Source organism: Rhinolophus sinicus, linkage group LG07 (genome assembly GCF_036562045.2).
Source record: "Rhinolophus sinicus isolate RSC01 linkage group LG07, ASM3656204v1, whole genome shotgun sequence".
Classification (NCBI taxonomy): Eukaryota; Metazoa; Chordata; class Mammalia; order Chiroptera; family Rhinolophidae; genus Rhinolophus; species Rhinolophus sinicus.
The window spans coordinates 107243144-107258219 of NC_133757.1; the positions used below are offsets into that span (position 1 = coordinate 107243144).

Sequence of the window (15076 nt, forward strand, 5' to 3'; positions counted from 1 at the left end):
AACTCTAGACAGCAATATGGTCGTTACCCTCATTTTACAAATGTGAAAACTGAAGCTTAGAGAGATTGTTTCAGGGTCCCACAGATGGCAAGCAGCAGAGTGATGACTCAGACCTAGGCGGCATGGCCCAGAGCTGGCTCCATAACCACCAATGGTCTGACTCTAACTCCAGGGTAAAACTAACTTGGTTTCCAGTCCTCCCACCCCTTAATCGGACAAGTTACTTAACCCCTCCAGGCCTGCGGTTTTGTGTTTTGTTTGTTTTTCATCTATAAACCATTACATGAATAGTTAGAATGTTAGATAATTTTATTCTGCAGAATTCAAGGGGGTGAGAATAGACTGGTTCTCACCTAAAAATCAATCCTAATAACAGAAAAATGTCTTTCCAGAGGGATGCACGAAGGAGGCAGAGATGTAGGGTGAGGGCAGCCTTTCAGGAGCGTACGCATATTAGCTTCACGGGAATAGAAGGTGAAAGTGAGGACGGATCATGACCGTAGGGAAACTACTTGATGTTTAGATGAAAGAGAGAAAAGATAGATTTTTTTTTTTTCTGCAGCTACCATGAGGGGTTAAATTTTGACAGTTGTAATCAAAATGATTCAGAGGATTGATGCTGGGGAGCATTGATGAGTCGAGAAACACAAAGAGAATATTTTTGAAGGGAACTTAGATAGGTGGATAAAAATATTGACTGTGAAAAAGATGTCAAAAGATTAATTTAAAATAATTTTTAAGATGCTATATTTTGGGTAATTTTTTATGGGACTGAGTAAAAATTAGACTTCTTTATCAGTACCTTAGATTATGACAGACATGAGGTGAATGGATCCCTGATATATATTTGGGTTACTTGGTGAGATCTATAACCCAGAACTTGAAATCCAACTTGCTGTACTCAGCATCAAAATTACTCTGTATGTGAGCCAAGAGTACATTTCATCTTTTGGTTTTTTGTGGTCAAAGACACTGTAAAGTGGAGGGACATCAACAAAACTGAATTTGTGCTAATTATGAATGTGTTTAGAATGCACTGCTGGAAAGAAACATATACCAGAAAGAGAAGCAAACCTATCCAGCACCATATACATTTATTTAATTGATGAAGTCTAAAGAAGTACTTCATCAAATTTCCAACTGGAGATGAATTTTAACCAAGTCTCAATGGAGAATTAATTTCTGAATCATTTAAATTTCTGTTCAGAGAATGTTCGTGTCAGATAAACTTGTACCCCTGAGAATATGAGAATGTGTCTACTTCCCTGGGATTTCCAATTAATCAAATTTTGTTGTTGTTGTTGTTTTGAATCACTGGTTAGGACTAATTACGATATATATATATATTTTAAACTTGAGAAATTCATGCGAAGTATCAAATGGAGAAAAAGAAGTTGGTCGTTTCTGGAACATGTCCCTAAATCTCTACAGATAGCCATCCTTGGAAGCAGAAAATGCTAAGTATGAATCTAAAAAACTTAGAACTGGGGTTTTTGCATGAATTCAGCTCCACAAAAATATTTCTGGGGTAGACTAACTAAGAAATAGCTGTAATTTACCTGTTCAGTTCCTGTGCATCTTTGAGAAAGAGAAAAATGATGGGTTGTCAGCCTGGAAATTAACTTCCATAATCTATCTGTCAGCAGTAGTGGAATGAATCTTGAAGAATCAAGAACAATTGGATCATGCTTGCTTGCATAGGAGCTTTATATAGTAAAGATATATTGACTAACCTTGGTTTTCCTCACAAAATCAGAGACCTATCTGAGTTCTTGCTAGTGATACTAACACAATCTGAGCGGGTAAAAGAAGGGACTCCATCAGCCTCTGACATGATGGGACTTGGAAAGCTGAATGCTCTTGGAGACAGCAGCACTCACTGCAGGTGTGCCTCAGCCCCTTGGAGGTGTGTACCTATTACAGGAGGTCTTCATTGGTGGAGATAAATGGGTTCTTCTCCTCTGGTCAGAGGATACTCACAGTCAGCCTTGGTCTTACATTGGAGATTAATCTTTATTATTGACTTTCAGTGTGGCAACATCAATGTTACTGTTGGATGTTTCTCAGGTGTGGTATGAGTGCCTAGACTGCCAAGCATTTTGGTCTTGGAAAGTGGCCCCATATTTGCTTAGATGTGACAAAGAGTGACATCTAGTGGTGAAGTATAACTGTGAGCATATTTACCCTATGAACTTAATCCCTCTGAGACTTTCCTCGGATGTGGACCCTGTATGGAAAGGGATTGTATACTCCCCTAAAAAATATGCTTACCCCAAAGTGGTCATTGCCCAGCTTCAAGGTCTGGGAGAAGGAACTCTGAAGCGCTCCTCCACACTGAGTCTTAGAATATTTCCACAGTCATTCTAATATAAGAAGGGAGGGCAGGAAGATTGGGCTGAGTATTGGTAGAGCTCTTGGATACACCAGATAGATTTATCTATCTGATTTACCTAAGAATAATGAACAAAATGAAGAATTCATATTCCTCAGAATTTAACGTCAAGTACATATGTTGGCAGGAAAGGTAGTGTTGTAGGTTAAATACCAATCAGAGTGCAAAACTTTTTTCAATGGTCTTTACATCAGAATGTAGGCACAACAGTGGTAGATACATAATATTTATAAAAGGAAAGGTTAGCAGAAACTATCTGGTAGTACACTGGCAGAGAGTTGTTTGCTTGTCTGGAAGTTACATTCATATAGCAAGCTCAGTGTGTGTGTGTGTGTGTGTGTGTGTGTGTGTATTTCCAATAATTAAATACATATGTAATAAGGCAGATGGCAATAAACTAATCTCCATCTCAGTGGAACAGAACAAAAAAGAGAAGTGAAATAATAACAGCTAAAATTTATTAAGAAATTATTCATAGCATCCTAAACAAATTATGCTGTATTTAAATTTAAGTGAAGTGTTTTGTGCTTATTTTCTTATTAAATTCCTATACTATTCATTTGAAGTAGGTACTGTTATTATCTTCATTTTACAGATGAAGAAATGCAAGCTCATCTTTCCTAAGATGCAGAAAAGGTGCTAAGATATAAGCATCAATATTTGTATTCTGATCTCTCTGATCCCAAAGTTCATGTTCTTAACTCTGAGCTAAAAATGTCATAAGAATTATCATCACTTTCTGGTGAAATACTAACCACTGTGCTTTAAAAAGTTTGTCCATTAAGCGTCCTTATCTAACTCCTATTAAAATCAATTGAATTTCAATTAGAGCTCAATAGATTATAACACAAATGGTTTGCACCTTTGCTTCTTTCCACTGTGCACATACCGTATTCCCCTGAAAATAAAACCTAGCTGGACCATCAGCTCTAATGCGTTTTTTGGAGCAAAAATTAACATAAGACCCAGTCTTATTTTAATATAAGATAAGATAAGATAAGATAACATAAGATAAGATAAAAAATACCAGGAATAATATAACACAGTGGTACCTCCGTTTTTGAACATCTCCATTGACGAACATTTTGGTTTATGAATGTTGTAAACCTGGAAGTAAATGCTTCGGTGCTCGGACACGACTCAGGAGTCGAACATGTCACACGGCTTCCGCTGAGTGCAAGATCCTGAGGCCTAAGTGACGGCTGTTTTCGAACCTTTCAGAACTCGTGGATTACGTTTGAAAACCGAGGTACCACTGTATAATATAATACCAGGTCTTATATATTAATTTTTGTTCCAAAAGACGCATTAGAGCTGATGGTCTGGCTAGATCTTATTTTCACGGACACACGGTATATGGGAACACTTTAATATTCTTGTGATTGTTTTTTCTCAGAAACAATTCAGCAATTGGAATCTTCACTGTGCTGCTGTCCTAATGTATACTATAATGAATAGTGAAACACTTGTGTGAGTACTTCCTAGTAGATCATTGTAATAATGCTATACCATTTTCATGAATTGAGAATTCTATTCTCATAGTTATTACATTAACAATTTTAGGGAGAAAAAAATCATTTGAAAGTATCAGTAGATAATACAAGAAGCAACTGAGAAAATTAAACAACCAGTCTAAATAAATAAATAAGTCAATCAATCAACTAGTTAATAATTCTGAAAAAAATCTAGAGAACTACATATTCAAGCTAGGAGCAGGGAATATACTCAAAGAATATAAAAGAGAAGAACAAATGACTTTGGTTTTATGAACATTTTAAAATTTTTCTCTGAAAGAATACCACAAACAAATCTGTTTTAAAAAATGGGGGATTTGAAGTGGAATTGCATTTTAGAAGACAGAGACTTAATAAATGAATTATTTTAAATTGAGAACAATGGGATGATTTAATAGCAAAATAAACAAAGGGTATAGAAAAACCAATCACAAAACAAAAATCCAACAGCTATTGAAAATATGTAAAGATACTCAAAGTCACTAGTAGATGAGGACACTCAATGGATTAGCAGCTTTTAGGGTGGCCAAAATTAAAACAAAGCAAAATAAAACAATAACTGCTATTGCTGGCTGACATATGAGCAAAAAATTCTGTTACAAATGGCTGGAAGATATATGAATTTCACAGTGTTTTAGAAAGCACCTCAGCAATCTCAATTAAAATTAGAAATGTGTATACTTTCAACTCTGTATTCAATCTTAGGAGTCTATCAAATTAAAATTAAAAGCATTACTAAATAAACAAGCATGCTTATTTTTGCCTTATTTTTATTTGGAAAAACTGAGGAACAAAGTTAACATTAACCAATAGAGGAATATTACAGTTCATTCATATCATACACAGGATAGTATGTACCACTTAAAATAATGAATTAGAGCCATACTAGTTAGTTTAGAGGGATTTCCATGAATTTTTCTCAAGTGAGAAAAGCAAAATATGCATAATATGATGTTATTTTGTAAAACCAAAAAAAAAAAAATTATCAGTATTATTTATTGAATACTTGTTCATCTGACAGACACTCTCCCAGAGATTATTGCAGTGAGACAAAAAAGTGAATTACTGATATTTTGAAGCTACAGAACAAACATGAAAAGGCAAGCAATATAATGTAACATGGATCTCCTTTAAAAATTACTGATATAAATAGTGCAATGGTTTCCAGTGAGTTGTTATAAAATGTTCTGAAATCTATATGAGGATCAAGAATTGCCAGAGCCCAGGGAAACACCATTTTTTCTAAATTACTTAGAAAATTACTTTTTCCCCCACCCCTTTTATGTAGTGAGTTGATATCAGTTGCTATGAAACTTGTGTTTCCTGGTTGCACAGTATGTAGAGGCAAGTCCTTCACATAAAAAATATATTTCCTATTAATAATAATTATTAATAGTAATGATGAGTTCTTTTGTCTCAAAATCATATAGGCGATATTTCTAACTTGCTGCTCTTACTGTTTACATATGCCATCTAATCGTGTGCTTTATTCTTACTTACTCTGTGCCAGGCACCCATTTATAACAAGACTGTGCTCTCATTTCCTTTTATCTTGTGGGAGACATCCTCAGTGTGACCTCCTCTCCTTGCTGACCACCTGTGGTCTAAATCAAGCCACCTAAATCTTGGGCACCACTCCCTGGCATCCAGTCTTAACATCTGCCACAGCCCAGTAGTGAAGTGCATATACTCTGTTCTCTCCCTATACCGACCTTAGGCTTCTTCTAGTCAATCAGTCTTCTCCTAATTCCCATGTCCCCTGGGAAGCTCCACAATCTCCTTAGGTCTCCTCACACCTTGGACTGCAGTTTTCTGCGAGACTGCAGGACTGTCACCTGGACACTGCCCACAGCTATCGCTGTAGCATCGTATTGGCCACATGGCTTTTTCTAAGGGGTTTGCAGCCCCCTCCACAAAACCCCTTTACTCTTGGAATTTTCCACAAACTATATGTGCTTTCTATTATTAAGGATCCCTATTTTTAATTTCCCTGAGGAAAAGTGCAGAGAAAAAGGGTGCCTGGCTCTTTCTCATGAGCCCACCCGTATCTCCTCTTTCGTTCCTCCACCAGTCCGCTAGTCCAATTCTGATTCCTTCTGAGTTGGAAAGGGTTCTCTTATCACATAATCTTTCTTACCAGCTGGCTCCATGTGCAAGTTCTTCAGATTCTGGTTTCCTGGATCTCCAAAATGCTACACATTCTGAGGAAACCCATACTCCTCCAAGTAGAAACCTTCCTTTAGAAAATATTGTTTTGCTTTATGTTTTAAAATCTCCTTCTGAATTACAATTGTCTTTGTTCTAGGATTTTTCTGCATGGAATGTCACAAAATTATTCACCTTATTTTAAGTTGTTATGTTTATTAAATATCTATATGTTTTCTATTTTTTACAGATTAGAAAAGAGGGAAATGATTATTTAAAAAGTTGAGAAGAGAATATTTATTAGCTATTTATAATACTTCCTTGTTTAAGAACTGATGATTATCAGAAATTAGGTGATTTATTTTCACTCACTCTCAAGGAAGCCACAGGTATTGCCTGAGTGGCAGTCAGAAGCTAGGAACAGTGAGAAGTGGGAAGCAAAACTCTATTTCTAAACAATATCCAACTGCATACACACACACATGGTATATGTAGATACATACATAGTCATAAAAATAGTCACGCATAGAATATGCTACCTACTCTTATGCAGCCTCTGGTCTCTGAACCCAATCCGCATAACTGCAGTTATTTCCAGGAATTCTCCTAGGACATCTCACATGCGCTCATTCATACACGACTCTAGGCTGCACCTATCCCCAGCCCCTTCCCATACTGTCTGCTGCTGTCACTCTGAAGCTCAGGAAGCCTGGTAAAGGTGTCTTGCTCAAGCTGTTGCTGGCAGCCCCTGTCCAGGCTCTGCATGCTCATTTTCATGGGCCTAGGCCAACCTGCTGAGGGAAGAAACCGCTGCCCTGGCCTTTATACCACTTACCTCAATGTCAGAGTACCAATACCCCATGCTCTCAGCATCTCGAGGAGAGGGTATAGGCAAACAGCTTTTTAGCTCTGTCATTTTCTCACTGGGGCCTTCCTCTAACGGAGTTAAAGGCCAGAATCTCCCTGGGGTGGGGCAGGAAAGAGGGGAATGAAGAGTCAAAGCAAAGCCGTCTTAGCAAGAGGCAGCTTCGAGCACATAAAATCATCCATCCCCATCAACTGCCACTGCTTTATTGGACCAAGATGAAAATACTCAGCTTACTCTTGTATTTAAGAAGTTTTCCCTGAGAAGATTACTTTGTCTTTTTTTTTTGCAGAGAGGTCCCTAGAGGATTTATTGTACTAGTCTTCTGGACTTACTCCTGTTTAAAATCTTAAGGTGCAAAAACTTGAGTTCAAACTTGGAGTTCCACTATAGACGAGCATTAAATGTAATTACTGAACTTTGTCCTTAATTGTTTGCCGTCTGGGGCTGTGTTTTTGCTTTGTATTGACAATGACAATCTTCTGGTGGTCAGGCCTATGCCATAGAGTTAGGGAGGTGTTTTCATTTTTTTAAACGAAATTTCTATGAGTAGCATAATAGCATAATAATTGCAGTGTTTTTTTTGTTGTTGTTTTTTTTTTTTTTTGCTTTTATTGGTTTGTTTCTGGATTAGGAAATGGAGACCAAGGTCTCAACTAGTGCCCTTTGTATAAATATCCCCATGGCACTTAACATGAACATGTACTAATAGGACTCAACAGATACTCAATGGCCTAAATGTGGAGTTTATTTTCTAACAGTCTAACAGTCTGTGTTCATTTGCTTTCCAAATTGCTCTACAAAGATTCATCGTGAAGCATTCACAGGAAGTAGCCAGTCGTCTAGAATAATATATAACCTTCAGCAGGTCAGGGAAATTGCATGAAAAATCATAAAATAGACTTGTGTACATGAAAATCTAGAAATGGTTTAAAAGAAAACAGAAGGCAAAGGCGTACTCTGAAACTTTGAGACAATTTTAATATCCCTTTTTAAAATATACAATCTGTAAAAATGCAGATTAAGCATATTTATGTATTTCATTTAATATTTTCCCAATTTGAAATCATTTCTTCAAATTACTGAACTATGTAAACCAAGATAGCTCACTTCTGATTATTTATTATCTGTGTTAAAAATTACCTTCTACCATATATTAGGTCGGTGCAAAAGTAATTGTGGTTTTTGCAATTATTTTTAACCTTTTAAACCACAGTTACTTTTGCACCAACCTAATATTTCAATGTAGAAACTCGAAAATCTCTAACTTTGTTGTTTTTACATAAATAATATCTTTTATTGAAAATAAAAGATATTTTCAATAAAAACACTAAAGCTAAATTATAATTCCACCCACTGTCAATATTTTCGTATTTAATACAGTATGTGTTTTCCTATGCATATAACTTTAAAAACAACTAGGATCATATTGTGGATACCACTTTGTAACCCACTTTTCCATTTAAACCCACATTGTAACATGTAGGGTTTTAATAAAATGTTTTTGTCACGTATTTCAAAGGCCTTGGTTAAAGTTGCTTTCTTCTAGAGAGGCTTTTCATTTGTTTTTGGGGGCCCAACAAACTACATTTGTTTGAGATATTTTGGACCACACAGGTGACATGAACTTTAACCCCAAACTAAGGACCAGCGTTAGGACTCTGCTGTATCTACCCAGCCTCAACAATAAGTTTCCTCACTGTCTCCTCCTTAAAAGTTTCCCCTCCCCTTCCTTCCCCTCTCTTTCCTTCCCTTCCCCTCCCCTCCTCTCCCCTCCCCTCTTTTCCCCTCCCCTCGTCTTCCTCCTTCTCCCTCTCCCTGACCCTCCCTCCCTCCCTCCCTCCCTCCCTCGCTCCCTCCCGTCTCCTCTCCCTCTCTCATCATCCTGCCTACTCTGATGGTGTAGTCCATTGGTGTCTCAATCTGAACTTCCCATATTGGGTGGATCCTCTGTTTTACTTTCTGTCCCCAATCCCTTCACAAGGCTGAAGTTCAGATATCCAGGGCTCAGCAAAAAACCTGAGACAAAAAAAAAAAAAAAATTGGCTTTAGCATTCAAATATCCACTAAGATTACTGATTTTCAGTTTGTTTTGGCCTCTGCATTTTCTTCCTTTTCTGCCAGCTTAGCAATGCAGTTAAAACACATTTAATATTTTATTCAGGATTTGACTTGTTTTAATCAAAAGAATTGGTTTTTGACTGTATTCTGTCTTTTGACAAAAATGAAGGTCAAGACTATTTATTTGAAAGATAAAATATATCATGTATACTTATATTTTCATCCTTCCTAAAACTAAATGATCCATTAATTAATTGAAATATTTATGCAATAGCAGATTATACAATTGAGGATTCTACTCTCAATCCACTTCTGATCACTAACTAAGATACTGGTCACTGATTCCAAAGTGTGGGTTTTTTCCCCCCACACCACCAAGAAACTTCTCTGACACGAGCTAGTGTCCTATAATTTAACTCAGTGCTGATGCTATCTACCTGGAGATCATGTCAGATCCCACAGGTTAAGAGCTCAACCCATGAGACTGTCCCCTCCACTTCAGATGGGTCATCAGGTTTCCCACAACTTCTAGTCAACTTGGCTACTAATTGGAGTTCCCATGAACTCCTCCTCAGGTTTGATTGTTTTGCTAGAGCAGCTTACAGGACTCAGGGAAACACCTATTTACATTTACCAGTTTATTAAGGCTATAATAAAGAATACAGATGAACAGCCAGATGAAGAAATACATAGGGTGAGATCTGGGAGGGCCCCGAGTTTCTGTCTCTGTGGAGCTGCGAGTGCATCACCCTCCCAGTGTGTGGATGTGTTCATCCACCGGCAAGTTCTCCGAGCCCCATACTATTGAGATTTTTATGGAGGCTCCCTCCCATAGGTATGATCAATTATTAACTCCATTTCCAGTCCCTCTCCCCTCTTTAGAAAAGTGGAGGTGGGGGGTAGGGGCTGAAATTTCCAAGCTTCTAATCATGGCTTGGTATTTCTGGTGAATAAACCTCATCTAGGAGATAACCAGGAGCCCACGCAGAGTCACCTCCTTAGAACAATGTTCCTAGGACTCTTATCACTTAGGGATTTGCAAAGATTTCAGGAGCTGTATCGGACAGGGTCAAAGACCAAATGTTAGAACAAGAGCTGCTTCTAGTGCTCTTGTCACTGAGGAGATGACAAGGGTTTTAGGAGCTCTGTGACAGGACCTGGGGACACAGATCAATACATATTTTTCTATTATCACACAATTATTTGTAAAATTTCTTTATAAAGCCTACATGTAAGTACATAATGTAAATAACAGCAACTATATTTTGAATACTTATAATGTGTCAGACACATATCTTTTTTTATTAAATAATAGACTATTGTTTGAGGAGTTTTAGGTTTGCAGGAATATTGGTAGAAAGTAGAGAATGTCCCCATATACCCCTTCACCTGCTCCCCCCTCCTCCTGCTGCCTATTATTACCACCTTGCATTAGTGTGGTATATTTATTACAATTGATGAGTCGATATTAATACATTATTTTTACACATATATCTTTTGATATATGTTTTTTTTGATCCTTTCAACAACTAGACAAGATAGATATAATCCCCACTTGAAAAGTAAGGAAACTATGAATATTAAATCTGGATTCACTCAAAAATATGTAAGAACAAGATCTTGGACCATTGTATTTGATTTTCCCTATATTTTACCTACTTTGAGTAATCTTATATTTCAACTTTCTTCTGTTTGATAAAAATGTATGGTTGATATTATACATTATCCAAAAGATATTCACAGTAGGAAATAATTTTATCCAAGAGCTCATCTTTAGAACTAACATGCTTATCTTGTATAACTATCAGATCAGGACACCAACTGGTGGTTGTCTTCCTAGGATCACATTTGCAATATTAATTACTAATACTAATTATTTTATAAATACTCTGTAGTCTAATTTAGTTTTGTTATTACAAGCCTAGTTCTTTGTCTAATGACAATATAAACATCAAAATAGCAGCAATGCCCTGCTTTTTTACAATTCAAGTTATTCTTTTCCTTTTAGTAATGCAGATGGTTCTTCTCATAATTTTAACTGTTTGTTTTTTTTTGGCTGTTGGTTATGATTTTGTTTAATAACAATAGGTTGTTATTAAATATAACAAAATATTTAACATACTCGCAAAAATACACTACCCTTTCTGTAAACTAGCAAAATTTAACATACTCCCCCAAAATATACTACCCTATCTGTAAATTAGTGCTATGTATCATGGTAGTCACCGTAAATCTTGGCTTTTATTTCTTATTTGGAAAGTTATTTTATACATAAAGATGGATCAAGTACAAGCAATCTATTTACATAGTAGTTTATATTGATTTGAATATCAGTATCAGAACTGATTATATTATAATGCAAAAAAATTCAATACTGTTGTTTTTCCGGTAAACGTGTTATATCTAATTTATTTCAAGCATACAATATATTGGTGGACTTCAAGTTCTGCCATCCCCTCTCTCAACTCATTGGTCCAACAATAACTCCATTTGAGCTTCTTGGCATGATATGGAATGTAACGCAGTACACCTAAACGAGATGTGCCCAAGTCAAATCTTTTGTATGTTTTAGTGCAACCATAATTGATTTCCTGTAATATTCTATGATTGTTAAAACATGATACATTCTCTCATGTTAAATGAAAATTTATTAATGTAATTATATATTTCATCTTGCAGTGAATGGACATCCAATACTCAAAAGAGCTAACATCCGGATTGTTGGGAATTTAGTGTGCAGATCTATGAGAGAAAGGAAAATGAAACAACATTATTTATCTTGAGAAGTAGAATAACATTTTCAATATAATGTTGTTATCTTAAGAGTTGAACCTGTCTACCCAAAAAGATAAGTTAACATTGGCCATGGATTAATTCGGTATCAACAGGAAAAAAGACAAGCATCTTTGCATATCTAAAGAAGGTCTTCGGCAAGGCAGGCAGTAATTTCTAACTATCTTTGAATGAACCATTCATTGGATATTCTTCATAAAAAACATCTGTTTTTTGAAGTTGAAACCACATAGTGGTGAGCATTCCTTTCACTGGACTTAAATTCATTTTGTTCCATTACCAATAAATGCTATAAAGAAGCTGTAAGATTCTTATTTTTAAAAACTCACTTAAATTGTTTTGGAAATGGTTTCTCAAAACATGCTCTAAACTGTATGATTTTATTAGTGTATGCGTAGTATTATTTTTCCCTATTCTCATTGTTGGCTTTAAGGTGAAAAACAAGAGTCAATATACATTATTACTGATGACCTGCCTTAGTTCAGAAAGGATTGGAGCACCTTGGCTAACATCAGTTCCTTAAGGATCTCTAATTTTATCTATCTATCCATTATCCATCCATTATTCCTCCCTCCCTTTCTCACTGCCTCTTTCTATGAGTGGGCTTGGAAAACAAGTTAAGGAGCAATGGTTGAATGGACAGAATGTAAGTATAGCATAGAAACTAGATATGAATAGCAGCAGGGACTACCTGACTAGTGTTCCATTTTTACAGTTCTTACCCTGGATCTATTACTTTCGTAATTTACTCCTTGGTTTTAAAAAAAATCTCTCTCAGGCTGCTTCACACAACGGACTTTACTGTAGAATGCATATGGAAGTTATTAGAATGAAATCTTTAGAAAAGCCAATTACAAGAATCATGTTAAGTCAGGGCCTCACCAAAACCAGAACCAAGTTGGATTAAAAAACATGCTGATACCTTAACCGAAAATGTTAGCAGTGAAATATTTGATAGGGGGGAAAAAGTGATTACTAGCTATAATGTAGAGGTTAGCTTACAGCAATTAAATTATTCATATTCTCCCTGTTGATAATTGAAAGAGTTTCATTTTAAAAAGAAAAGTTTTCTTGTTTATTTCAATATTCAAGAAAGCTATATAGCACAATTAAAAAAAAAGAAAAATAATCACACATGAGTTGAGTCACAGCATGTTAACAGATCATCAGCCTACTTCTTTTTATAGCTTTTTAGAATGAAAATTTGATGAAATTTCTGCCACCACTATTTAAAGAAATTGGGAGCAAAAGCATAGAGTTATAATGAAAGGTGCTTACAAACTGAAATACAGGATTTCCTAAAGAGATGGCAAACGTATTTATAAGAGAAAACAATATAAAACAGTAGAAAAAAATCACCTTACAAAATAAAACAAAAATTAATTTATGATTCTGACAATTAGGGGAACAACAATGAAGTTTTTTTTTTCTTTTAATAAAACTTAATTGTTCTTGTCTCCTGTTTCCTATATTTGACCACTATTCTTGATATTTTTAGCAAACTGAAGTAGGGCTACTGAATGTCTTTTGGAGGTGTGATCCTACATTAAGTTCAGTGACATTAAGTTACTCTAGAGCTGTAGAAGACAGAGTAAGGTCAGGGAACAGAGGCCTACACTTTTCAATAGTTAGTTTCTATATAAAAATTGGCACTTGGTGCTCATCAAAGAACAAGAAATATTGGAGATGCTGTAAATGTCCATTGTGTTTCTGAGCCAACTACCTGATGGAAGCCATCACTTATATGTAAATGATCTGTCAATGGCTTGCCGCTGTTGGTAATCACTGAACTGTGAAGGGTATGCCTTAATAAGAACAGAAGCTCTTCACAGACTTTGATTTACTGGAAGTAAAATAGCAAAGTCCTCTGAGACTATAAAGGACACTTGTTTCAGATAAAACGTCTAGACAGTAGCAATATATTTAGGGCTTTTATTATAGCAAAACTGCAAATTAGAATGGAGTGGTGAGAAAGTTCCTGTGACCCAGCTGAGTTCTAAAACACAGCTTCTGACTAAAGTAATATAATCTTTCAAACAGCTAAGCAAAATTAAATAAAAGTGCATTAAGACAAAATAAAACAACAGAAACCTAAGTCTTGATTTAGGTTTGTTACGTCTTTGAAATGGTCTGTGTCTTATGTTTTAAGGTTTTTTATAAATCTATATTTTTCTTAATAAATATAGCCACCAGAATAATCGCGAGTCAAACTTTCATGATCCTGCAATATAGATTACTTCTCAGAAGATTCAGATCCAAGAGGATTTTTTTCCTTGTATCCATTCCTTTTCCCAACTTCCAATCCAAAACACAATTGAAATAACTTAATTCTATGCAACTATTAATATTTTTATTAATGTTATTAGTAACAATAACATTACATTTGCAAAATGCTTTAGAATCTGTATAAATGTGAATTATGGAAACTTTAATAGTGTTAAAAAATGATTAAAGATGACAATTTAGGTGACACAAACTTTATATTTAACACTGAAATGGACATGAAATGGACAATTTCCATTCAGAGAACAGCAACATGGGGTGGAAGGCAGGAAACTTTTATAGGATAAAGAATAAAGGAAGAGGAAAACTAGAAAAAATCTGATTGGCTAGGGCCACAGAGTCAATCTGGTTGGGAGTGAGAAGGAACAGAAAAATAAAGTTTAGAGCCCAGAGTTGGCTTGGTGTTTGGGGACTGGCTGACTATACCCGTTTCTGGTCCAGTGCAGCACTTATAGGGGCACGGAAGTTATCTAAGTTTCCATTTGTTGACATGACACCTCCGGCAGGAGCCGCTCCATCTTGGTCATAGAAATTTATTTCATTAACAGGTAGACCAAGGGATATAAAGTAAAGCATAGGGACTATAGTCAATAATATTGTAATAACTGTATAGCACCAGATGGGTACTAGACTAATTGGGGGGATCACTTTGTAAATCATATAAATGTCTAACCACTATGCTGTTCACTTGAATATAAAATAATATTTAATGTTAACTCTAATTGAAAAATTAAAATAAAAGGGTAGATCAAATTTTTAACTGCTTTCTCTCTTAGTATGCTATGGTAAAGTACATCAGTTAGGGTAGATAGTGAAGGGTTGTTAGGGTAGATAACAGCTTTGAAAAACAATCTTTAAAAATCCCATTGGCTTAAAATAATAACTATATTTTGCTCACTTCACAGTCCAAAGTGAGTCAGCAGGGACTCTGGTCCATTTATTATTATTATATATTTTTTAAAGATTCAGGCTTTTTCCATCTCAATAGCTTTGCCATTCTTTAGGGCCACTACTGAATACTTC

The 15076-nt window shown here is 35.7% G+C and overlaps 1 protein-coding gene across 1 annotated transcript in view; it reads left to right on the plus strand.

Moving 5' to 3' along the window:
- Positions 1-11760, plus strand: part of IQCM (IQ motif containing M) — a 243171-nt gene extending 231411 nt beyond the window's left edge. The window contains exon 12 of the mRNA XM_074338725.1: positions 11657-11760. Within this exon, the coding sequence (XP_074194826.1) occupies positions 11657-11760 (104 nt within the window). The remainder of the gene's footprint in view (positions 1-11656) is intronic.
- The last annotated feature ends 3316 nt before the right edge of the window (positions 11761-15076 follow it).